This window comes from Macaca mulatta, chromosome 20 (genome assembly GCF_049350105.2).
Source record: "Macaca mulatta isolate MMU2019108-1 chromosome 20, T2T-MMU8v2.0, whole genome shotgun sequence".
Taxonomy (NCBI): Eukaryota; Metazoa; Chordata; class Mammalia; order Primates; family Cercopithecidae; genus Macaca; species Macaca mulatta.
Window position 1 is genome coordinate 29,646,702 of NC_133425.1, and position 25,136 is coordinate 29,671,837.

General features: G+C 49.8%; 1 protein-coding gene and 1 long non-coding RNA gene across 3 annotated transcripts; one reads left to right on the forward strand and one right to left on the reverse strand.

Annotated features, from left to right (window-relative positions):
- Window positions 1-92: 92 nt before the first annotated feature.
- On the reverse strand, window positions 93-25,132 carry LOC144337996 (uncharacterized). 2 transcript variants are annotated; one of them, XM_077985998.1, is made up of 3 exons: window positions 24,976-25,132; window positions 24,747-24,866; window positions 93-602 (listed from the first exon to the last, which is right to left on the reverse strand). In XM_077985998.1, the coding sequence occupies exons 1-3, from the start codon at window positions 25,130-25,132 to the stop codon at window positions 433-435; spliced, it is 447 nt and encodes a 148-aa protein (XP_077842124.1). In that variant the 3' UTR covers window positions 93-432. The 2 variants fall into 2 exon arrangements, with proteins under 2 accessions (XP_077842124.1, XP_077842125.1); XM_077985999.1 differs by lacking the exon at window positions 93-602 and having other exon boundaries at window positions 24,205-24,866.
- Window positions 1,956-13,791, forward strand: LOC144337999 (uncharacterized). Its single transcript, XR_013411705.1, has 3 exons — window positions 1,956-2,204; window positions 11,904-12,915; window positions 13,245-13,791. It is a non-coding gene; the product is annotated as an uncharacterized LOC144337999 (long non-coding RNA).
- Window positions 25,133-25,136: the final 4 nt, after the last annotated feature.

Consider the following 25,136-nt stretch of genomic DNA (forward strand, 5'->3'; position numbering starts at 1 on the left):
GAAGCGAGGGCGGGGGGAGCGGGAGCGCGCAGGGAGCAGGGGGCATGCGCAGCGCCCGGGCCGGGGGCGCCTGGGGGTTGTAGTCACCGGCTTGGGGGACACCCGAGGAGGGGGCGGGAGAGGCCTGGAGGCGGGTGGGGGTGGGCAGAGCCCCAGGAGCAGGGAGAGATGCGGAGGGCCAAGAGGAGATGCTAGGGTGGCCCGGGGGGGTGGGGTGGCCCGGTGGAAAGAGGGGGTGAGGGAATGAATTCAGGGAATAACCTGGGAGCCGGGATGTGGATCCCTTTCCAGTAGACACAGATAGCGGCTGTGTTTTGTATCTGGTGTCTGCGTGAGGCTGCGCGCGACCACCTCTGCGTGCGAGCCCGTGTGTGTTCCTGCAGGAGGCTCTTTAGACACTAGAAATAGAAAGACTGACCCTCTGTGTGGTTTTTACGATGCAGGGAACCAGCCAGGTGCTTGCCGAGAAGGACACGGGGCTTGTGTTGCACAGCCTGGGCCTCTCCCGCTGCAGTGGGTCTTGGAGCTCTGCTTGTCTGCCTCCGGGAACAGGGTGCTCACTACCTCCCAGGACCTCCTGGCCCATCTGCAGATGGCTCTGACTGTGGAACATGAAATTTGTCCTTAGTGAGAGGGGAAATCAGGCGCCCCCGAGGGTCTGAGTGACCTCTTCTGATGCCCACCTTTCCTCTCCCCATCCTTACACCACACCAACTCCTCCCACTCCTTGCAATGGGGCGCCGGCCCCCAATGGGACAGGTCTTGACTCTCAATCGATCCTTCTGCCTCAGCCTCCCAAAGTGCTGGGATTACAGGCCTGGGCTACCGCACCCGGCATTCTCTTGCCAAGTACCCAGTGACCTCCTTGGTGCCAAATTCGTGTCTGATAAACCCTCATCCCACATTGCCAGTCGGGCCTTACCATCCCTGACCTCTCAGCAGCATGTGACTCTGAGGAGCCCCTCTTCCTGAAACTCTCCCTTCCGTGGTGGTGCTCCGCCTGCCCACCCCCCACCCCCCCTCCCCCCGCCGAGCTGACCTGTGAGTGTTGTCTCTAGCCTTCTTCCAGGTCCTTCCCTTTTCCCACAGCCCCTCAACCTCAGGGTTCCCTGGGCTCCGTCCATTCTCTTCTTTTTTTGTTTTTTTATTTTTATTTTTTGAGTTAGGGTCTCACTCTGTTGCCCAGGCTAGATACGGTGGTGCAATCTTGGTTCACTGCAGCCTCAACCTCCCAGGCTCAAGTGATCCTCCCACCTCAGCCTCCTGAGTAGCTGGGACTACAGGCACACGCCACCACACCTGGCTAATTTTATTTTTTGTAGAGACGGGGTCTCACTATGTTGTCCAGGCTGGTCTTGAACTCCAAGGGTCAAGTGATCATCCTGCCTCAGCCTCCCAAAGTGCTGAGATTACAGGCCTGGGCCACCACGCTTAGCATTCTCTTCCCTCTACCTGCACCTTTCTGCACCTCCGTGTCTGCAGTGCCCACATCTGTACCTGCAAGCCAGATCCTCCCCCTGTAAGACAGCCCCTACTATGTGCCTAAGCTCTGAGCCGGGCACCAAGAAGACAGAGACTGAAGATGCCACCAGAGCCATGAGTAGACCCATGACTATAGTGGGCATGGCTAGCGCTGACGTGGGGACCTCAAGGAGGTGGCTGTATCCTCCCCAAAGTGCTCCTTCCTGTGCTTTCCCTCAGAGATGGCATCATCTCCATCCACCCAGCCACTCAAAGCACAGAAAGCTGTCCTTGTCTCCCCATCATTATAATGCCACCACATTCTGGGCATCCACCGTGTTGCATTCACTATGCTGGTGGCTCCCAGAAACCTCCCAACCTCACAGTAGCCACTGCTAAGATCCCAAGTGTATAGACCAGGACACTGAAGCTTTGAATGGTCACATAACATATCCAAGTTCACAAGGTTAATAAAGGGCAGGACTGGGGTCTTGTTTGTATTTTTTCTTTTTCTTTTCTTTTTTTCCAGAGGCAGGATCTCACTCTGTTTCCCAGGCTGGAGTGCAATGGTGCAATCACACCTCACAGCAGCCTCGACCTCCTAGGCTCAAGCGATCCTCCCATCTCAGCCTCCTGAGTAGCTGGGACTACAGGTGTACACCACTGTGTCCAGCTAATTTTCTTTTCTTTTTTTTCTTTTCTTTTCTTTTTTTTTTTTTTTTTTTGAGAGAGAGTCTCGCTCTGTCACCCAGGCTGGAGTGCAATGGCACAATCTTGGCTCACTGCAACCTCCACCTCCCGGGTTCAAGTGATTCTCCTGCCTCAACCTCCCAAGTAGCTGTGATTAAAGGTGCCTGCCACCATGCCTGGCTAATTTTTGTATTTTTAATAGAGACAGGGTTTCGCCATGTTGGCCAGTCTGGTCTGGAAATCTTGACCTCAGGTGATCCACTCACCTTGGCTTCCCAAAGTGCTGGGATTGCAGGTGTGAGCCACTGTGCCTGGCCCTTATTTAACTTTTTTTTTTCCCCCCAGAAACGAGGCTGGTCTCAAACTCCTGGGCTCTCACCTTGGCTTCCCAAGTGCTGGTATTATAGGCATAAGCCACTGTGTCTGACCTTGTTTGCATCTTTTGATTGCAAAGCCCATTCTTCTTTTCTTCTTCTTCTTCTTCTCCTTCTTCTCCTTCTTCTCCTCCTCCTCCTCCTCCTCCTCCTCCTCCTCCTCCTCCTCCTTCTTCTTCTTCTTCTTCTTCTTCTTCTTCTTCTTCTTCTTCTTCTTCCTCCTCCTCCTCCTCTTCCTCCTCCTCCTCCTCTTCCTCCTCCTCCTCCTCTTCCTCCTCCTCCTCCTCTTCCTTCTCCTCCTCCTCTTCCTTCTCCTCCTTCTCCTCCTCCTTCTCCTCCTTCTCCTTCTTCTCCTTCTTCTTCTTCTTGTTCCTCCTCCTCTTCCTCTTCTTCTGTCTTCTTTTTCTTTTTTTAAGAGATGGGGTCTTACTCTGTTGCCCAGCCTGGACTCAAACTCCTAGGCTCAATTAGTCTTCCTACCTCACCCTCCTGAGTGGCTGGGACTACAGGGGCACGCCACCGCACCCAGCTCACAGCCCATTCTTTTTTTTTTTTTTTTTTTTTTTTTGAGACGGAGTCTCACTCTGTCGCCCAGCCCAGGCTGGAGTGCAGTGGCGCGATCTCGGCTCACTGCAAGCTCTGCCTCCCGGGTTCACGCCATTCTCCTGCCTCAGCCTCCCGAGTAGCTGGGACTACAGGCGCCCACAACCGCGCCCGGCTAATTTTTTGTATTTTTAGTAGAGGCGGGGTTTCACCGTGGTCTCGATCTCCTGACCTTGTGATCCGCCCGCCTCGGCCTCCCAAAGTGCTGGGATTACAGGCGTGAGCCACCGCGCCCGGCCCCCATTCTTGTAAAAGCATGCTCTTATAGTTCCTCTCTCAATTGTGACACCCAGAGCTGTCTCCAGGTCCTCTCCTGTCCCCACCACCTCAATTCAGTCTAGGCCCTCACTAATTTTCACTGTCTTTCACCTGGGCCGTCAGCACAGCCTTCTCTCTCTGGTCTTCCTACTTGAATGAAGCGCCTTTCCTTTACATATATCTTCCTCCCAGTCCTTAATGTGATTGCCCCCAAAACAAATGTGACCTGCCAGGTGCGGTGGCTCATGCCTGTAATCCCAGCACTTTGGGAGGCTGAGGCAGGCGGATCACCTGAAGTTGGGAGTTCGAGACCAGCCTGACCAATGTGGAGAAACCCTGTCTCTACTAAAAATATAAAATTAGCCGGGCATAGTGGTGCATGCCTGTAATCCCAGGCACTAGGGAGGCTGAGGCAGGAGAATTGCTTGAACCCGGGAGGTGGAGGTTGCTGTGAGCCGAGATCACGCCATTACACTCCAGCCTGGGCAATAAGAGCAAAACTCTGTCTCAAAAATAAATAAATACATACATAAAAATAAAAAATAAAAATATAAAAATTAGCCGGGTGTGGCAGCGTGTGCCTGTAATCCCAGCTACTCTGGGGGCTGAGGCAATCAGTATGCTTGAACCTGGGAGGTGGAGGTTGGAATGAGCCAAGATCATTCACTGCACTCCAGCCTGGGAGACAGAGCAAGACTCTGTCTCAAAAGCAAACAAACTAAAAAATCAGAATGAATCAATGGCATATTCCCTCAGCCGTTTTACTCAGGCATAAAGAACAAAGCAAATGTGTCCCATGAAGGCAGGGAGTTTTGTCTGCTGTGTGTTCACTGCTGGTTCTCCAGTGGCTCCATGGCACCTGGCACATGGTAGGCGCTCAGTAATTATGTGTTATACGAATGAATGAGTGAGTGGCGCACCACTCATATCTGGCTGCAGCTCTAAAGATGGACACAGACTCACAAATATGGCAATTCCTCTCATTGATCAGTGATTTCAAGCTCGTTACATTCATGATCACTTATGGGCTACCCAAAGTAGCCCTGAATCATGAAGGAACTTCCTATGCAGTCTCCTACCCAATGCCTGCCCCCTGCCCCGCTTTTTTTTTTTTTTGAGATGGCACCTTGCTCTTGCTCTGTCATCCAGGCTGGAGTGCAGTGGCACAATCTCCACTCACTGCAACCTCCACCTCCCAGGTTCAAACGATCCTCCCACTTCAGCCTCCCGAGTAGCTGGGACCACAGGCACGTGCCGTCTCACCCATCTAATTTTTTGTATTTTTTGTAGAGACAGGGTTTCACCATGTTGCTCAGGCTGGTCTTGAACTTCTGAGCTCAAGCAATCCACTCGCCTTGGTCTCCCAAAAGTGCTGGGATTACAGGTGTGAGCCATTGTGCCTGGCCAACCTTTCTAAAGCATCGATATAACCAGGCCAGCCTCTGATCAGAAAACTTCCCTGGTTTCCCATTGCTTATGGGGTAAAGCCTCAATTTCCTAACCTGGCTCTCTGCTTTAGGGCATGCCACCTATTCTCATGCACCCTCTGCTCCTATCCCGTTATTCCCTGCATTTTCATATCTCCATGCCTTTCCTCATGTCCTTCTTGTCCCCTGGAACTCCCTTCCCTCTAACATCCCCAAGCCCACCTCCTGCTCTTCTATCAAAGTTCAACCACAGTCTCTTTCTTGGCCTTCCTGATGCTAGAGGGAAAGCATCGCCAAATCCAGGCTCAGCTGCTCACTGCCCAAATGCCAAACACGAGACGAGAGTTGGGGGCCGAGTGCGGTGGCTCACGCCTATAATCCCAGCACTTTGGGAGGCCAGGGCGGGTGGATCACCTGAGGTCAGGAGTTCAAGACCAGCCTGGCCAACATGGCAAAACCCTGCCTCTACTAAAAATACAAAAATCAGCTGGGCATGGTGACTCACATCTGTAATCCCAGCTACTCAGGGGCTGAGGCAGGAGAATCGCTTGAATCCGGGAGGCAGAGGTTGCAGTGAGCCGAGATCATGCCACTGCACTCCAGCCTGGGTGATAGAATGAGGCTGTCTCGGAAAAAAAAAAAAAAGAGTTGGTAGGAGGAAAGCAGGTTTATTTGGAGAGCCAGCAAACCAAGGAAATGGCAGACTAATGTCTGAAAGTCTCATCTCAAAATTTTCAGGCTGGCTGGGTTTTACTTATTTATTTGTTTAGTATTTGAGACAAGCTCTCACTCTGTTACCCAGGCTGGAGTGCAGTGGCACAGTTATAGTTCACTGCAGCCTTGACCTCCCAGACTCAAGCGATCCTCCCACGTCAGCCTCCGAAATAGCTGGAACTATAGGCGCGCGCCACCAACCTGGCTCACTTTTTGATTTTTTTTTTTGTAGAGATGGGGTCTTGCTATGCTCCCTAGGCTGGCCTGAAACTCCTGAGCTCAAGTGACGCCGCTACAACCAGCAGCCCCAAACCTCGGCCATGCTAAGTGCTAGATTACAGGCATGAACCACCGTGCCCAGCCGGTGTGGGGTTGGTTATGAGAGGGGGTGGTTATAAGAGGAGATATAGGGAAGCTATGCTCAGATTGACTCAAGGCGGGTCAGTGTGTCTGGTCTCGATGACAGTCTTGAGCAGTGGGCCATCTGGTGGTCTGGCTGGCACTGGTTCAGGTGCAACAGGAATACAGGAGGCACTCAGCATTCTTCCCAGGGCGGGACATGCTGCAACCTTGATTCCCTGCTTAGATTTTCAAGGCCACTTCCTGGAGTTCTTTACACCAAGCAAGAGTTAAGTGTTATTAAAAGCCCAGCATAAAAGGAAAGGGGGTGGGGGGAGAAAGAAAAGCAAAAAAGAATAATTGATTTTCAAGATGGTGGTAGTTTCTGTCTCAAAAGCCTATTTTTTTTTTTTTTTTTTTTTTTGAGACAGCATCTCACTCCATCACCCAGGCTGGAGTGCAGTGGCGCCATCTCGGCTCACTGCAACCTCTGCCTCCCAGGTTCAAGTGATTAGCTTGCCTCAGCCTCCCCAATAGCTGGGATTACAGGCACGCGCCACCACGCCTAGCTAATTTTTTTTTCTTTTTTCTTTTTTTTTTTTTTTTTTTGAGACGGAGTCTCGCTTTGTCGCCCAGGCTGGAGTGCAGTGGCACCATCTTGGCTCACTGCAAGCTCCGCCTCCCGGGTTCACGCTATTCTCCTGCCTCAGCCTCCCAGTAGCTGGGATTACAGGCACGCACCACCACGCCCGGCTAATTTTTTGTATTTTTAGCAGAGACGGGGTTTCACCGTGTTAGCCAGGATGGTCTCGATCTCCTGACCTCGTGATCCACCCGTCTGGGCCTCCCAAAGTGCTGGGATTACAGGCTTGAGCCACCGCGCCCGGCTTCTTTTTTTTTTTCAAGATGGAGTCTGGCTCTGTCGCCCAGGCTGGAGTGTAGTGGTGCGATCTTGACTCACTGCAACCTCTGCCTCCCAGGTTCAAGCGATTCTCCTGACTCAGACTCCTGAGTAGCTGGGATTACAGGCACGCACCACCATGCCTGGCTAATTTTATTATTTATTTTATTTTATTTATTTATTTTTGAGACGGAGTTTCGCTCTTGTTGCCCAGGGTGGAGTACAATGTCGCTATCTCGGCTCACTGCAACCTCTGCCTCCTGGGTTCAAGTGATTCTCTTGCCTCAGCCTCCCCAGTAGCTAGGATTATCGGCATGCACCACCATGCCTGGCTAATTATTTTTTCTTTTCTTTTTCCTTTTTTTTTTTTTTTTTTTTGAGATGGAGTCTGGCTCTGTCACCCAGGCTGGAGGGCAGTGGCGTGATCTTGGCTCACTGTAACCTCTGGCTCCCAGGTTCAAGCAATTCTCCTGCCCCAGCCTCCGGAGTAGGTGGGATTACAGGCACGCACCACCATGCCTGGCTAATTTTTATTATTTATTTTATTTTATTTTTATTTTATTTTATTTTTTGAGATGGAGTTTCGCTCTTGTTGCCCAGGCTGGAGTGCAATGGTGTGATCTCGGCTCACTGCAACCTCCGCCTCCCAGGTTCAAGCGATTCTCCTGCCTCAGCCTCCTGAGTAGTTGGGACTACAGGCATGCGCCACCACGCCCGGCTAATTTTGTATTTTTAGTAGAGACAGGGTTTCTCTATGTTGGTCAGGCTGGTCTCCAACTCCCAACCTTAGTGATCTGCTCACCTCAGCCTCCCAAATTGTTGGAATTGCAGGTGTAAGCCACTGCGCTCTGCCAATTTTTGTATTTTTAGTACAGACAGGGTTTTACCGTGTTGGCCAGGCTGATCTCGAACTCCAGGAGGCTGAGGTGGGAGGATCACTTGAGTCTGGGAGGCGGAGGTTGCAGTGAGCCGAGATCACATCACTACACTCCAGCCTGGGTGACAGAGCAAGACTCTATCTCAAGAAAACACACACAAAAAATATATAAATGTGGCTGGGGTGCAGCACAAACATTCAATCCGACAGAATACCATGATCAAACTTTCATTTTACAAAGATCCTGCTGGTGGCTGTGTGTGGGACCACCACAGATGGCTGTGCCAGAGTGCACTACATGAAGCAGCACGCCACAGGGGGACTGCTCACATCCCAGACATCATGTATTTGAATATTTATTATAACAATTATCTGACAGGTGGAGGTACAGTGTCATGAGGAAAGAATGTCTTTTTCTAATTTCCACCAAGGTGCAGTCAAGTTGGCAGTAGTTCTGGTTCTGTGAAGGTTGATGGGGAGATCAGTTAGGAATCACCCAGGCCAAAAATAATGAGGCCGGGACCAAGGTCTGGAGGTGGGGATGGAACCTCCATTACAGAGGTGTGTCATGGGGGGAAATCTGTCAGACGCGATTGCAGATTGGAACAGGTGATGAAGGAGGGAGGAGGGTCCTAGATCACTCCTGGGTCTCTCGCTGTTACTGTATGTGGAGTAAGTTTGATTCAATAAGAGAAAGATCTTGGCTGGGCGTAGGGGCTCACGCCTGTAATCCCAGCACTTTGGGAGGCCGAGGCGGGCAGATCACGAGGTCAGGAGTTTGAGACCAGCCTAATCAACGTGGTGAAACCCCGCCTCTACTAAAAAAACAAAAATTAGCCAGGTGTGATGGTGCGCACCTGTAATCTTAGCTCCTCATGAGGCTAAGGCAGGAGAATCGCCTGAACCCAGAGGCAGAGGTTTCGGTGAGCTGAGATTGTGCCACTGCATTCCAGCCTGGGCAACAGAGCGAGACTCCATCTCAAAAAAAAAAAGTGAAAGATCTTGAAATACACTGCCTTATAAATCATACCAGCAAACTACCAGGAAATGTAAACATGCCATTTATAGAAATCTATAGTACCTGGCAGGGTGCAGTGGCTCACACCTGTAATCTCAGAACTTTGGGAGGCTGAGCTAGGAGGATCACTTGAGGCCAGGATTTCAAGACAAGCCTGGGCAACATAGCAAGACCCTGTCTCTAAGGAAAAAATTAATTAATTTTAAAAAATCGCTGGGTACGGTGGCTCATGCCTATAATCCCAGGACTTTGGGAGGCCAAGGCGGGTGGATCACAAGGTCAGGAGATCAAGACCATCCTGGCTAACACTGTGAAACTCTGTTTCTACTAAAAATACAAAAAATTATCCGGGTGTGGTGGCACGTGCCTGTAGTCCCAGCTACTCGGGAGGCTGAAGCAGGAGAATTGCTTGAACCCAGGAGTCGGAGGTTGCAGTGAGCCAAGATCACAACACTGCACTCCAGCCTGAGCAAGAGAGCAAGACTCCATCTCAAAAATTTTTAAAAAAAATCTATAGTGTTTAAGAATAAATCTTTAAAATACATGCATATGCTAATGTCCTTTATGAGAGAAAAGAATTAAATTTTATTGAAAGACTTTAGAGAAGTCCTCTTTTGAGACAGGATCTCACTTTGTCACCTAGGCTGGAGTGCAGTGGCATGATCAGGACTCTCTGCTCTGCAGCCTTGAGCTCACGGGCTCAAGCAGTCCTCCCACGTCAGCCCCCTGAGTAGTTGAGACTACAGGAACATGCCACTGTGCTGGATAATTTGAAAATTTTTTGTAGAGACATTATGTCATTCAAGCTGGTCTCAAACTCCTGGCCTCAAGCAATTCTCCTGCCTTGGCCTCCAAAGCTACTAGAATTACAGATGTGAGCCACTGTGCCCTGCCCAGATGAACATTTGTTTTGCTCACCACTGTGTCTCTAGCATCAGAGCACAGTCCTGGTACAAAGAATGGGGCCTGAATAAAGATTTACTGGTTAATGGATGGATAGGTCAAATGGGTATTCATTCTTTTGCTCCTGAGCACAATAGGTGTAATATGTCCTGTGCCAGGTGGCATGGGGAGGCAGAGATTAGTCAAATGGGGGCCAGGTGCGGTGGCTCACACCTATAATCCCAGCACTTTGGGAGGCTGAGGCGGGCAGATCACCTGAGGTGCCTCCCAAGTGGCTAGGATTGCAGGCACACACTACCATGCCCAGCTCATTTTTTCGTGTATTTTTAGTAGAGATGGGGTTTCATCATGTTGGCCAGGCTGGTCTTGAACTCCTGACCTCAAGTGATCCACCCACCTCAGCCTTCCAAAGTGCTGGAATTACAGGCATGAGCCACTGTGCCCAGCCTCATATGTTGAATCTCTAACCTCCAATGTGATGGGAGTAGGAGGTGAGGCCTTTGAAAGGTAGCTAGGTTTAGATGAGATCCCGAGGGTGGAGGATCATGCGGATGATGGGATTCGTGTCATTATGACAAAAGGAAGAAGGCCAGACGTGGTGGCTCATGTCTGTAATCACAGGAAATTGGGAGGCCAAGGCAGGTGGATCACTGGAGCTCAGAAGTTCAAGAACAGGCTGGGCAACATGACAAAACCCTTCTCTACCAAAAATACAAAAAAACTAGCTGGGCATGGTGCATGTACCTGTAGTACCAGCTACTCAGGAGGCTGAGGTGGGAGGATTGCTTGAACCTGGGAGGTGGAGGTTGCAGTGAGCCGAGATTGTGCCATTGCACTCCAGCCTGGGCTTTTTTTGAGACCCCATCTAAAAAAAAAAAAAAAAAAAAGAAGGAACAGACACCAGACACCAGACACCAGAGCTTTCTCTCCCTGCCATGTAATAATACAAGAAGGTGGCTGTCTGCAAACTAGGAAGTGAGCCCTCACTGTGAACGGAATCTGCTGGCACCCTGATCTTGGACTTTCCAGCCTTTGGAACTGTGAGAAATAAATGTCAGTTGGTTAAGCCACCCTACCTATGGTATTTTGTTAAAGTAGCCCGAGCTAACTAAGACATAGTTAAAATTGGTTTAAAATTACTCAAAGGTACCATTCTTTGATACATTACCTTTTAACATTCTTTTTTCTTTTCTTTTTTTATTTTTTATAGAAGGAGTCTCACTCTGTTGCCTAGGCTGGAGTGCAGTGGTGCGATCTCAGCTCACTACAACCTCCGCCTCCTGGGTTCAAGCAATTCTGCTGCCTCAGCCTCCCAAGTAGCTGGGATTACAGGTGCCTGCCACCATGCCCAGCTAATTTTTCTGTTTTTTTTAGTAGAGATGGGGTTTCACTATGTTGGTTAGGCTGGTCTCGAACTCCTGACCTCATGATCCACCCACCTTGGCCTCCCAAAGTGCTGGAATTACAGGCGTGAGCCACCGCGCCCGACCAACATTCTTTCTTTACCATTATTTATTTGATATATTTTTTCAAATAGGTAGTACTTTCACATAGTACAAAAATCTAAATAATACCAAAAGGGTGCAGTGAAATTCTTACTCTAACAGCTGTACTAGCCACTTTGTTCCCATGAACCCCACCTACGGAACCACTTTTACTAGTTTCTTATAAACCTTCCAGAATTTCTTTTTTTTTTTTTTTTTGAGACGGAGTCTCGCTTTGTCGCCCAGGCTGGCGTGCAGTGGCCGGATCTCAGCTCACTGCAAGCTCCGCCTCCCGGGTTTACGCCATTCTCCTGCCTCAGCCTCCCGAGTAGCTGGGACTACAGGCGCCCACCACCTCGCCCGGCTAGTTTTTTTGTATTTTTAGTAGAGACGGGGTTTCACCATATTAGCCAGGATGGTCTCGATCTCCTGACCTCGTGATCCGCCCGTCTCGGCCTCCCAAAGTGCTGGGATTACAGGCTTGAGCCACCGCGCCCGGCCCCAGAATTTCTTTATGCAGATGTTACCAGAAAGGGGTCTGGATTCAGACCTCAAAAGAGGGTTCTTGGATCTTGCTCAAGAAAGAATTCAGGGTGAGTCCACAGAGTAAAGTGAAAGCAAGTTTATTAGAAAAGTAAAGGATTAAAGAATGGCTACTCCATAGACAGCAGCCCCAAGGGCTGCTGGTTGCCCATTTTTATGGTTATTAATATTATTTTTTAATTTTTTGAGACGGAGTTTCACTCTTGTTGCCCAGGTTGGAGTGCAGTGGTGCAATCTCGGCTCACTGCAACCTCCGCCTCCGGGTTCACACGATTCTCCTGCCTCAGCCTCCTGAGTAGCTGGGATTACAGACGCCTGCCACCATGCCCAGCTAATTTTTGTATTTTACGTAGAGACAGGGTTTTACCATGTTGGCCAGGCTGGTCTCGAACTTCTGACCTCAGGTGATCCACCCGCCTTGGCTTACCAAAGTGCTGGGATTACAGGCGTGAGCCACTGCGCTGGGCCAGTTATTTTTTTATTATATGCTAAACAAGGGGTGGATTATTCATGATTCCCCTTTTTAGACCATATAGAGTAACTTCCTGACATTGCCATGGCATTTGTAAACTGTCATGACCCTGGTGGGAGTGCAGCAGTGAGGACACCCAGAGGTCACTCTCATTGCCATCTCGGTTTTGGTGGATTTTAGCTGGCTTCTTTACTGCAACCTGCTTTATCAACAAGGTCTTTATGACCTATATCTTGTGCTGATCACCTATCTCATCCTGTGACTTAGAACACCTTAGTTGTCTGGGATGCAGCCCAGTAGGTCTCAGCCTCATTTTACCCAGTTCCTATTCAAGATGGAGTCGCTCTGGTTCAAACGCCTCTGACACAGATACAAGTAAATACACACACACACACACACACAAATTTTTTTCTTACATAACAGTAAGCATGATACACTTATTCTACACTTTGATATTCAACAAACAAATATTTCATATTTATGCAAAATGAAGTTTCTAATTCTTTTTGACAGCTCTGTACCTGCTGATGGGCAAGTTATGATTACTGCAAACAATACTGGGTGAATTACATTGGATGGATGGGTCATTTCATACATGCACAGACGTGTTGAATTAAAATTCTATTTCCCCAATCTTTGAAGTTGGTGTGGACTTGCAACTTGGTTTGGGTAACAGAATGTGGTAGAAGTCATGTCCAAATTCTGAGCAAGGACTCAAGATTTCGTTACTGCTTCCACTTTCACTTTCCTGGAACCCTGAGGCCACTATGCTAAGAAGAAACCCAGGATGGAATGTAACATGCTGGGAGTGGCTCAACTGTTCCTGCCAACCTAGTCTCAGAGCTAAAATAGCAGACAGGCCGGGCGCGGTGGCTCAAGCCTGTAATCCCAGCACTTTGGGAGGCCGAGGCGGGCGGATCACAAGGTCAGGAGATCGAGACCACAGTGAAACCCCGTCTCTACTAAAAATACAAAAAATTAGCCGGGCGAGGTGGCGGGCGCCTGTAGTCCCAGATACTCAGGAGGCTGAGGCAGGAGAATGGCGGGAACCCGGGAAGCAGAGGTTGCAGTGAGCCGAGATCGCGCCACTGCACTCCAGCCTGGGCGACAGCGTGAGACTCCGTCTCAAAAAAAAAAAATAAATAAAATAAATAAATAAATAAATAAATAAATAAAATAGCAGACAACAGGTGAGTGAGGCCATCTTGGGCCATCTAGCCCCAGCCACGGTGCCAGCTGACTGCAGCCACTTACATAATACAAGCCACCCAGCCCCTCTCAGAATGTGGAGAAACCATACATCGTTGTTTATCTCAGTAAGAAAACTCAAGGTTTGGGAGTGGTTTTTTATGCAAGAGTAGCTAACTGACAAAAGGAAATCTCTTTCAGATAGATTTTCAGAAGATGACTGGTTCAAAGTGTAAATGCTTGCCGGGTGCAGTGGCTCACGCCTGTAATCCCAGCACTTTGGGAGGCCGAGGGGGGCAGATCACCTGATGTTGGGAGTTTGAGACCAGTCTGACCAACATGGAGAAACCCCGTCTCTACTAAAAATCCAAAATTAGCCAGGCATGGTGGCTCATGGCTGTAATCCCAGCTACTCAGGAGGCTGAGGCAGAGGTTGCGGTGAGCCGAGACTGCACCATTGCACTCCAGCCTGGGCAACAAGAGTGAAATTCTGTCTCAAAACAAAAACAAAAACAAAAAAAACAAAAATGAAAAACAAAGTGTAAACACAGTCGGGCGAAGTGGCCCGTGCCTGTCATCCCAGCACTTTAGGAGGCTGAGGCAAGGGGATCGCTTGAGTTTGAGACCAGCCTGGACAACATAGTGAGACCCTGTCTCTACAATTTTTTTTTTTTTTTTTTTTTTTTTTTTTGAGATGGAGTCTGGCTCTGTCGCCCAGGCTGGAGTGCAGTGGCCGGATCTCAGCTCACTGCAAGCTCCGCCTCCCTGGTTCACGTCATTCTCCTTCCTCAGCCTCCCGAGTAGCTGGGACTACAGGCGCCCGCCACCTCGCCCGGCTAGTTTTTTGTATTTTTTAGTAGAGACGGGGTTTCACCGTGTTAGCCAGGATGGTCTCGATCTCCTGACCTTGTGATCCACCCGTCTCGGCCTCCCAAAGTGCTGGGATTACAGGCTTCAGCCACCGCAAATAATTTTTAAAATTAGCTCGGTGTGGTGGTGTGTGCTTATGGTCCCAGCTACTCAGGAGGCTGAGGCAAGAGGGTCACCTAGGCCCAGGAGATCAAGGTTGTAGTGAGCTGTGATTGCACCACCGTACTCCCACCTGGGTTAAAGAGTGAGACTCTGCTCAAAACAACAAGAACAAAACAAAATATAAATGCATTTGTAATTTTGATAAACACTTTCTGGCTTGTATCATTTTCCATTCCCACCAAGAATGGATGAAAGGACCCATCTCCCCACAATCTTGCCAAAAGTGTTTTGCCAGACTTACATCTGTGTATGTGTCTAAGGCCTTATTGTTCTTGTGAACTGTCATGTTCTTCGCCCATTTTTTATTGAACTACCGGTCTTTATCAATATATGAGAGCTCTTTAAATAGTAGGGAGATTAGACCTTTGTATGTGATAAGAACTGCAACTATTTTCCCCAGTTTTTTGGCTTTTTTTTTCCCCCCAAGACAGTGGGTCTTGCTCTGTCGCCCAGGCAGGAGTGCAGTGGCATGATCTCAGCTCCCTACAGCCTCTGCCTCCACAGTTCAAGCGATTCTTGTGCCTCAGCCTCCTGAGTAGCTGGGGTTACAGGTGTTCACTACCATACCCAGCTATTTTTTGTATTTTTAGTACAGATGGGGTTTCAACATGTTGCCTAGGCTGGTCTCCAACTCCTGGCCTCAAGTGATCTTCCCACCTCGACCTCTCATAGTGCTGGGACTATAGGCATGAGCCACTGCACCTGAATAGTTATTTGTCTTTTGATTTTACTTACAATGTTTTTTGCCATGCAGAATTGTTGTATGTAGACAAAGGTATTAATCTTTTCTTCTCCAGTTTCTGAATTCTGAGTTGGAGTTGGGCCTTCCTCACTCCAAAAGTTATAAAAGATTTTGACCATATTTTCTTCTAGTGTTTTATTTATTTATTTATTTATTTATTTATTTATTTATTTATTTTTGAGACAGAGTCTCGCTCTGTCACCCAGGCTGGAGTGCAGTGGTTCGATCTCGGCTCACTGCAACCTCCATCTCCTGGGTTCAAGTGATTCTCCTGCCTCAGTCTCCTGAGTAGCTGGGACTACACGTGTGTGCCACCAAGCCCGGCTAATTTTTGTGCCAGTGCACTCCACTTAGTAAAGGAGTACTACTCCTTTTAGTAGAGGTGGGATTTCACTATGTTGGCCAAGCTGGTCTCGAACTTCTGACCTCAAATGATCCACCCACCTCGGCCTCCCAAAGTGTTGGGATTACAGGCACAAACCACCGTGCCCGGCCTCTTCTAGCATTTTAATAGAGTTTATCCAAACAAATTTCATGATCCATCACCTTTAGAATAAAGCCTGGGCAGGCTGGGTGCAGTGGCTGACGCCTGTAATCCCAGCACTTTGAGAGGCCAAGGTGGGTGGATCATCTGAGGCCAGGAGTTTGAGACCAGCCTTGGCAACATAGTGAAATGCTGTCTCTACTAAAAATACAAAAATTAGCCGGGAGTGGTGGGGTGCGCCTGTGTCTGTATTCCCAGCTACTCAGGAGGCTGAGGCAGGAGAATTTCTTGAACCTGGAAGGCAGAAGTTGTAGTGAGGCAAGATTGCACCATTGTACTCCAGCCTGGGCAACAAGAGCGAAACTCTGTTTCAACAACAACAACAAAAGGAATAGGGCTAGGTGCGGTGGCTCATGGCTGTAATCCTAGCACTGTGGGAGGCCGAGGTGGGCTGATCACCTGAGGTCAGGAGTTTGAGACCAGCCTCACCAATGTGGAGAAATCCTGTCTCTACTAAAAAATACAAAACTAGCCAGGCGTAGTGGTGCATGCCTGTAATCCCAGCTACTCAGGAGGCTGAGGCAGGAGAATTGCTTGAACCCAGGAGGCGGAGGTTGCGGTGAGCCGAGATTGCACCACTGCACTCCAGCCTGAGAAACAAGAGCAATACTCTGTCTTGGGCCGGGCGCGGTGGCTCAGACTTGTAATCCCAGCACTTTGGGAGGCCAAGGCGGGCAGATCATGAGGTCAGGAGATTGAGACCAACCTGGCTAACACAATGAAACCCCGTCTCTACTAAAAATACAAAGAATTAGCCGGGCGTGGTGGCGGGCGCCTGTAGTCCCAGCTACCTGGGAGGCTGAGGCAGGAGAATGGCATGAACCCGGAAGGTGGAGCTTACAGTGAGCTGAGATTACGCCACTGCACTCCAGCCTGGGTGACAGAGCGAGACTCCGTCTCAAAAAAAAAAAAAAAAGTTCAGGGCCAAAATTATGACATGGGTGACCCAACTGTAAAATTATGACAGTGTCATCCACGTGGATGGGAAACGGGAGGAAGAATGGCTGGCTCAGGAGGTTCTCAGCAGGAGACAGTGCTTCCTGTCTGGGACACTTTCAGCTTAAAATGTCTGTGGGACCTCCAGGAGGCAGGTAGATTCAAGGGTCTAGAGTTAGGAGAAAGTTGGGGCTGGAGATAGGGACTTGGAGGCTAGCATATGGTTATTCAAAGCCACAAGAGTATGTAAATAGTTTGAGGAAGAGAGGGTCTCAGATGAAACTCTAGGGAGTGGTCAAGTTTAAGCCCAAAACATGCCCATGGGGAGCGAGCTATGGGGGCACATCGTCTCCGTGGCCCTTAGGGCTTGCCACAGAAACAGCCTCAGAGATGTCTGCAGGGTGAACTGCAGCCCTTACTTGAGTCATGTGTGGATATCTTTGGCTGCTTGGGACACAGCTCATAGGGAGAAGGGGGAGGACCAATAACCTCGCCGCAGTCAGCCCCAACCCAGTGGTGTGGGAGAGACCTGAGACTGGGGCAGGGGGAGGCTCAGTGGGTACAAGTCTGCCCCTCTTCCCCCAGACAGTCTGAAGCAGGATATCAATAGGTGGCACCAAGTCCCCAAGGTTGGGTGGAACACAGGGAGCCACCCGAGTTGGTATTTCCCTAAGACCACAGTGCAGTGGTTAGGAGTACAAACTGTATGGGCCAGGAGTGGTGGCTCAAGCCTGTAATCCCAGTACTTTGGGAATCCCAGGTGGGAGGACTGCTTGAGGCCAGGAGTTTGAAACCAGCCTGGACAACATAATGAGACCCCGTTTGTACAAAAAAATAAAACAATTAGCCAGACATAGTGGCACTCGTCTATGGTCCCAGCCGAGGTGAAAGGATCCCTTGAGCCCAGGAATTCAAGGCTTCAGTGAGGCATAATTCTGCACCACTGAACTCCAGCCTGGGCGACAGAGCAAGACCCTGTCTCAATATCAGTAACAACAAAAGGATACCAACTGCGGAGCTCCAGCATCTGGGTTAAAATCCCGGCTGTATCCTTTACTGGCTGTGTAACCTCAGGCAAGTTCCTCAACTTCTCTGTGCCTCCACTCCTTCCTCTATAAAATGAGGACAGTAATAGTACCTCTCTCATAAAACTGTTATGAGATTAAATGAGTTAATATTTATAAAGTGCTTTATAAATATTGAATAAGAAATAATTTCATTCATTTGTAAATATTTGTCAAGTAGCTACTGTGTACCAGGCTCTGTTGTAGGTGCTGGGGGCGCAGCAGGGGGTAAAGCAGGTGAAAACCCTTGTCCTATGGAGCTTACATTCTAGTTGACAGGGGAGTGGTGATAACAAACAATACTTTTTTTTTTTTTTTTTTTTTTTTTTTTTTTGAGATGGAGTCTCATTCTGTTGCCCAGGCTGGAGAGCAATGGCATGATTTCGGCTCACTGCAACCTCTGCCTCACGGGTTCAAGCGATTCTCCTGCCTCAGCCTCCAGAGTAGCTGGGATTACAGGTGCACGCCACCACATCTGGCTAATTTTTTTATATTTTAGTAGAGACGGGGATTCACCGTGTTGCCCAGGCTAGTCTCAAACTCCTGAGCTCAGGCAATCCACTCACCTTGGCCTCCCAAAGTGCTAAAATCATAGGTGTGAGCCACCATGCCTAGCCAATATTTTTATTTTTAGCATAGACGGGGTTTCGCCATGTTGGCCAGGCTGGTCTCGAACTCCTGATGTCAGGTGATCTGCCCACCTCGGCCTCCCAAAATGCTTGGATTACAGAGGTAAGCCACCATGCCTGGCCTTTATTTTCTATTAAAAAATTTTTTTTGGCCTGGCGCGATGGCTCAAGCCTGTAATCCCAGCACTTTGGGAGGCCAAGATGGGCGGATCATGAGGTCAAGAGATCGAGACCATCCTGGCTAACACAGTGAAATCCCATCTCTACTAAAAAATACAAAAAACTAGCTGGGCGAGGTGGCAGGCGCCTGTAGTCCCAGCTACTCGGGAGGCTGAGGCAGGAGAATGGTGTAAGCCCCGGAGGCGGAGCTTGCAGTGAGCTGAGATCCGGCCACTGCACTCCAGCCTGGGCAACAGAGCAAGACTCCATCTCGAAAAAAAAAAAAAATTCTGAGACAGGGTCCCACTCTGTCACCCAGGATGGAGTGCACTGGCACAATAGCTCACTGCAGCCTTTAACTACTGGCCTCAAGCAATCCTCCTGTCCCAGCCTCCCAAGTAAGGGGAACTACAGGTGCACGCCACCACACCCAGCTAATATTTTATTTTATTATTTATTTATTTATTTACTTATTTTTTGAGACAGAGTCTCATTCTGTCTCCCAGGCTGTAGTGCAGTGGCATGATCTTGGCTCACGACAACCTCTGCCTTCCAGGTTGAAGCAATTCTCTTGCCTCAGCCTCCCCAGTAGCTGGGACTATAGGCGTGCGCCACCACACCCAGCTAATTTTTGTATTTTTAGTAGAGACAGGGTTTCGCCATGTTGGCCAGGCTCATCTCAAACTCCTGACCTCAGGTGATCTGCCCACCTCAGCCTCCCAAAGTGCTGGGATTACAGGTGTGAGCCACCGTGCCCAGCCTTATTTTTTATTTTGTAGAGATGGGGTCTCACTATGTTGTCCAGATTGGTCTCAAACTCCTGAGCTCAAGCATCCTCCTGCCTTGGCCTCCCAAAGTGCTGAGATTACAGGTGTGAGCAACCACGCCCAGCCCAATATGTAAATAAATTAGCAAAATATATGGTATGTCAGCTCCAAGTGGAGACACAAGAGAGGGGCATGAGCTGGCAAGGGTGATAGTCTCGGCCCTGGTGCACAATGGGACCCAGGAGATGGAGAGGGGAAGGAAGTCCCCAGATAGGCAGCAACATGGACCCTCTAGCAGAGACACTGGAGCTGCTGAAAGATTCCGAGTAACAATCATCGCCTTCATACAACAGCAGGAAGCACTGACATTCCACACCAGGTGCTGTTCTGTTTGCTTTACAAATATCACTTCATCTTTACAGCAATCCTATGAGTATGGTACTATTATTATTCGGATTTTTCTGTTTCGTTTTCTTTGAGACAGAGTTTCGCTCTTGTTGCCCCCAGCGTGCAATGGTGCAGTCTTGGCTCACTGCAACTTCTGCCTCCTGGGTTCAGGTGATTCTCCTGCCTCAGCCTCTCAAGTAGGTGGGATTACAGTCATGTGCCACCACGCCCAGCTAATTTTGTATTTTTAGTAGAGACGGGGGTTCTCCATGTTGGTCAGGCTGGTCTTGAACCCTGGACCTCAGGTGATCTGCCAGCCTCAGTGAGGGCCGGGCACGGTGGCTCACGCCTATAATCCCAGCATTCTGGGAGGCCAAGGCGGGTGGATCACCTGAGGTCAGGTGTTCGAGACCAGCCTGACCAACATAGAGAAACCCCACCTCTACTAAAAATACAAAATTACCCAGCTTGGTGGTGGGCACCTGTAATCCCAACTACTTGGGAAGCTGAGGCAGGAGAATCACCTGAACCCGGGAGGTGGAGGTTGCGGTGAGCCAAAATCACACCACTGCACTCCGGCCTGGGTGACCTGGAGAGACTCTGTCTCAAAAAACAACAACAGGCCGGGCGCGGTGGCTCAAGCCTGTAATCCCAGCACTTTGGGAGGCCGAGACGGGCGGATCACGAGGTCAGGAGATCGAGACCATCCTGGCGAACACGGTGAAACCCCGTCTCTACTAAAAAATACAAAAAAACTAGCCAGGCGAGGTGGCGGGCACCTGTAGTCCCAGCTACTCAGGAGGCTGAGGAAGGAGAATGGTCTAAACCCGGGAGGCGGAGCTTGCAGTGAGCTGAGATCCGGCCACTGCACTCCAGCCTGGGCGACAGAGCCAGACTCCATCTCAAAAAAACAAAACAAAAAACAAAACAAAAAAAAAACAACCACCAAAAAAAAATGAGAACTGAGGTATAGAAAGGTTACATAACTTGCCTCCTAGAGTTATTACAGTGGGTGAATGGGCTGGGATTCCAACCCAGGTCATCTGGCTCCCATGTAGGTAGGTCTGGACCCACAGGTAGAGGGGACAAGACAAATTGCCAAGCCTCAGGACCAGGTAGAGCCAGATAGGATCAATAACCTCTCCAGCAGTCGTCTCCAACCTAGCAGGTGTGGGAGAGGCCCTGTGACAGGGGCGGGAGAAGGCTTAGTGGGGCAGGCAGTCCACCCACTCCTCCTCCAAGACAGTCCAAAGCAATAGGTGGCAGCAAGCCCCCAAGGGTGGGTGGAACACGGGAAGCCACCCCAGCTGGTATTTTCCTTGGATCATAGTGTGGATGTTAAAAAAACACACCCCCCCTCCACCCAACAGCTGCACAGTCTGGAGCAAATATACACGCTCACCACACACACACACGCAAGACCATATATATATATATATATATATATATATTTTTTTTTTTTTTTTTTTTTGAGACGGAGTCTCACTCTGTCACCCAGGCTGGAGTGCAGTGGCACAATCTGCGCTCACTGCAAACTCTGCCTCCCGGGTTCATGCCATTCTCCTGCCTCAGCCTCCCGAGTAGCTGGGACTACACGTGCCCGGCACCACGCCGGCTAATTTTTGTATTTTTAGTAGAGACGGGGTTTCACTGTGTTAACCAGGATGGTCTCGATTTCCTGACCTTGTGATTCACCTGCCTTGGCCTCCCAAAGTGCTGGGATTACAGGCGTGAGCCACAGCACCCAGCCCAATATACTTTTTTAAACTTTATTTTTATTTCTATTTATTTATTTTTAATTAAAAAAAATCTAATTAGAGATGAGGTCTTAGGCCAGGCACAGTGGCTCATGCCTGTAATCCCAGCACTTCGGGAGGCTGAGGCAGGCAGATCACAAGGTGGGAGGATCACGAGGTCAGGAGTTCAAGACCAGCCTGGCCAATATGGTGAAACCCCATCTCTGCTAAAAATACAAAAATTAGCCAGGTGTGGTGGTGTGTACCTGTAATCCCAGCTACTCGGAAGGCTGAGTAAGAATTGTTTGAACTCAGGAGGCAAAGGCTGCAGTGAGCTGAGATCGTGCCACTGCAGTCCAGCCTGGGAGACAGAGCGAGACTATGTCTCAAAACAAACAACAACAACCACGACAAAAAAAAACCAGAGATGAGGTCTTGGCATGTTGCCCAGGCTGGTCTCAACTCCTGGGCTCAAAGGATTCTCCTGCCTTGGCCTCCCAAAGTGCTGGGATTACAGGCGTAAGCCACTGCACCCACCCTACTTTTTTTTTTTTTTTTTTTTTTTTGATACAGGATCTCACTCTGTCACCCAGGCTGGAATGCAGTGGCAAGATCACTGCTGACTGTACCCTTGACCTCATGGACTTAAGTGATCCTCCTGCCTCAGCCTCCTGAGTAGCTAGGACTACAGGAGAGCGCCAGTGCACCTGGGTAATTAAAAGAAGATTTTTTTGTAGAGACAGATGCTATGTTGCCCAGGCTGGTCTCGAACTCCTGGCCTCAAGTGATCTACCCACCTTGGCCTCCTAAAGTGCTAAGATCACAGGCATGAGCCACTGCACCCAGCCTAAGATAGTTAATATCCACTTCAAGGCTGCTCAGAGGGCCTGAGAGGAACAAAGGGCTCAGCTCTGGAGAGCTCCATCCCCAGCGCCAATCTCTCTAAATGGCCTCTTTCCTCTCCACATACCACCACAAGGGTTAGAGTCCAGCTTCCTGTGACCTTAAGTCACCATTCCAAAACCCTGCAATCTCATCCAGAGACCACAAATGAAATAATGAATATTATAATCCTGAGAAGTTTAGTGGATCAAGACGGCATGCCATCAAGATGCTGAGAAACAAAGAGGCAGATGGGACCGGGGGCCCAGAAGATGCTGGAACCCACAGTACTAAAAGCTCAGAGAGGCTGGGCACGGTGGCTCACACCTGTAATCCCAGCACTTTGGGAGGCCAAGGTGGGTGGATCGACTGAGCCCAGGGGTTTGAGACCAGCCTGGGCAACACGGCGAAACCCAGTCTCTACCAAAAAAATATACAAAAATTAGCCAGGCATGCTGGTGCATGCCTATAGTACCAGCTACTTGGGAGGCTGAGGCAGGAGGATTGACTGAATCTGACAGCACACCATTGCACTCCAGCCTGGGTGACAGAACCAGACTCAACCTCAAAAAAAAAAAAAAGAAAAAAGAAAAAAAGCCAGAGGGGAGGCTCGACAGTTTTCCAGCCCCTTCCACATCCTTCTTAACCTCACTAGATACTGTCCAAGTCCTACCTTAGGCAAGGCAGAAATTATAGGACCAAGCCGTCAAATGGGGAAATTGAGTCCCAGAGAGGAATAATGCATTATTTAAGATCCCATGCAGGACTATGAGTCAGGGGTCCAAGAGCCCTTCCACCTTGTGCCACTCAGAGACACAGAGTAGGAGGGGGAAGGGGGTCGGGTGGTAGGGGACAAAAGATGCGGGAGGCAAGCAGCAGTGACTGAAGAGGCAGAGGCTGCCATGGAAGACCCGGGAGCAGGGAATCTTTCCTCACCGTCTCCAGGGGAGGCTTCCTGAAAAACCCTGCATTCCCTCTGTGGGTTGATCAGGGAACCACTCTCCTACTAGCTGGGTTTTGTGTTTTGTTTTGTTTTGTTTTTTTGAGATGGAGTCTTACTCTGTCGCCTAGGCTGGAGTGCAATGGCGTGATCTCAGCTCACTGCAACCTCCGCCTCCCGGGTTCAAGCAATCCTCCTGTCTGAACCTCCCAAGTAGCTGAGATTACAGGCACCTGCCATCATGCCTGGCTAATTTTTGTACGTTTGTAGAGATGGGGTTTCGCCATGTTGGCCAGGCTGGTCTCCAACTCCTGGCCTCAGGTGATCTGCCTGCCTCTGCCTCCCAAAGTGCTGGGATTGCAGGCATAGGCCACCGCACCCTGCTAGAGCTGGGTTTTAACAGGAAGAGAAGAGCCAAAAATCCTCACATAGAATCAGACAGCACTTGACAGTTTCCAACCTCATCATCACTGAAGTTTAGAGCAGCCCATACCCATAAAGATGATCTCCCCATCCCCCCAAGTTACCCACTGTGCAGAGGGAGATCGACACTTAAGAGACAGGAAGCAACTTCCAGAAGTCCATAGCAACCCAGTCCCAGGAATCTAGGTTTCCTGACCAGGGCATAGCAGAAAGGGTCCATTCCTTTCCTTGCTTGTACCTTCACAGAAGCTTCCTGGACAGAGCCCTGGGGTCCAGGAGACCCGTTATTCATTCCCAGCTATGCTGAGACTTACTAAATGACCTTGGGGACTCCTTCTAGAGAATTTAAGTTCCACGAGTGCAGGAATTTTTATCTATTAGTCCTTGATGTATCTCCAGCCCTAGAACAGTGTTTGGCCCATAGTATGTGCCCAAAAATATCCATTAAATGAATGTTCTGTGCATGGTGGTGCATGCCTGTAATCCCAGCAGTTTGGGAGGCTGAGGCAGGAGGATTGCTTGAGCCCAGGAGTTAGAGACCAGCTTGGACAACATAGTGAGACCCCATCTTGTAAAAATTTTTAAAAATAAAAAATGAGTGAATATCTCGATAGCCAGGATTAGAGAAGTGTCACAGTCAGAAAGACTGAAGCCTAAAGAAGGCCAAGGAACCAGGGTCTTCATCCTCAGATACATGAAAGGCTAAGATTCTGTCCACAAGTATTTATAGAGGGCCCGTAATGTGCTTGGTACTGAGCTAGGAACTCCCCAGATTCAGTTAAGAACAAAGTCATTACCTGCCTCAGATGCAAGGCAGGGTCTGGGGGGTGTGAGTGGCAGGGAAGGCAGCGTGCAGAGACACTTTTCTTAGCCTGAGCTGCCCTGACATGGTCTGACAGCCCACAAGGTGGTGAGTGAAGCCGGGCTGTAGTGTTCAAGGAGGGCGCCGGCTGGCTGCCCACCTGTCAGAGGCTGCGCCAGGAGGATGCGGAAGAAGAGGTTTCTGCCTTGGCTGAGGTCAATTTCCACCCCTAGATTCCCTGCCCACACAACCCTGCAATTTTCTGACGCTGACGACTCGGATCCTATTATTTCCCGATTTTCAAGGTCCCATGATGCTGACAGCCCCAAATGCTAAGTCGTCAGTCCGCCCACGCCCCTGGACCCGAAAGCAATAAAGGCGAAGTCAGCAAGGGTCCTACCACCCACTGCCTCGAAAGGCCTCTGGGAGTGGTGGGCGCGCCCCTCCCCACCTCGCGGGGGCCGTGTGGGCGTCGTTCGGTGGTCGGAGTGCCGGGGACGTCGTGATGAAAACAGCGTCCCAGAGACGGCGCTGACCGAGCCGGGACACGTGACAGTCACAGCGTCACATTCTGCGGTCCACGAGTTTGGGACCGGGTTGGTCACGTGACGCGGTGGGGGCACCATGGGGTGATGTGAGATGCGGGTGCCTCAGATTACGTACAAATGACGTATTCCTACCCCTTTTGGCAACCAGATTTCCGTTGGAAGATGCAACGGTTCCGGTGACGGTAGCCAGTTCTCGCGTCCACGCAGCTCCGCTTCCGCTCGGGGCGCAACAACTTCCGACTCCACCTTCCGCGCCTCGGGCGAGGAAGAGACGCGACCATATGCGCATGCCC

Bases quoted from the DNA above. Each gene is read 5' to 3' on its own strand.
- LOC144337996 (XM_077985998.1), bottom strand. From the start codon at position 25,132: ATGCGCATATGGTCGCGTCTCTTCCTCGCCCGAGGCGCGGAAGGTGGA. The intron at 24,867-24,975 runs GTAGGAATACGT...CGTGGACCGCAG, and splicing joins AAATCTGGTTGCCAAAAGGG to AATGTGACGCTGTGACTGTC. The intron at 603-24,746 runs GTGGGGAGGGGC...CATGTTCCACAG, and splicing joins GCCCACACGGCCCCCGCGAG to TCAGAGCCATCTGCAGATGG.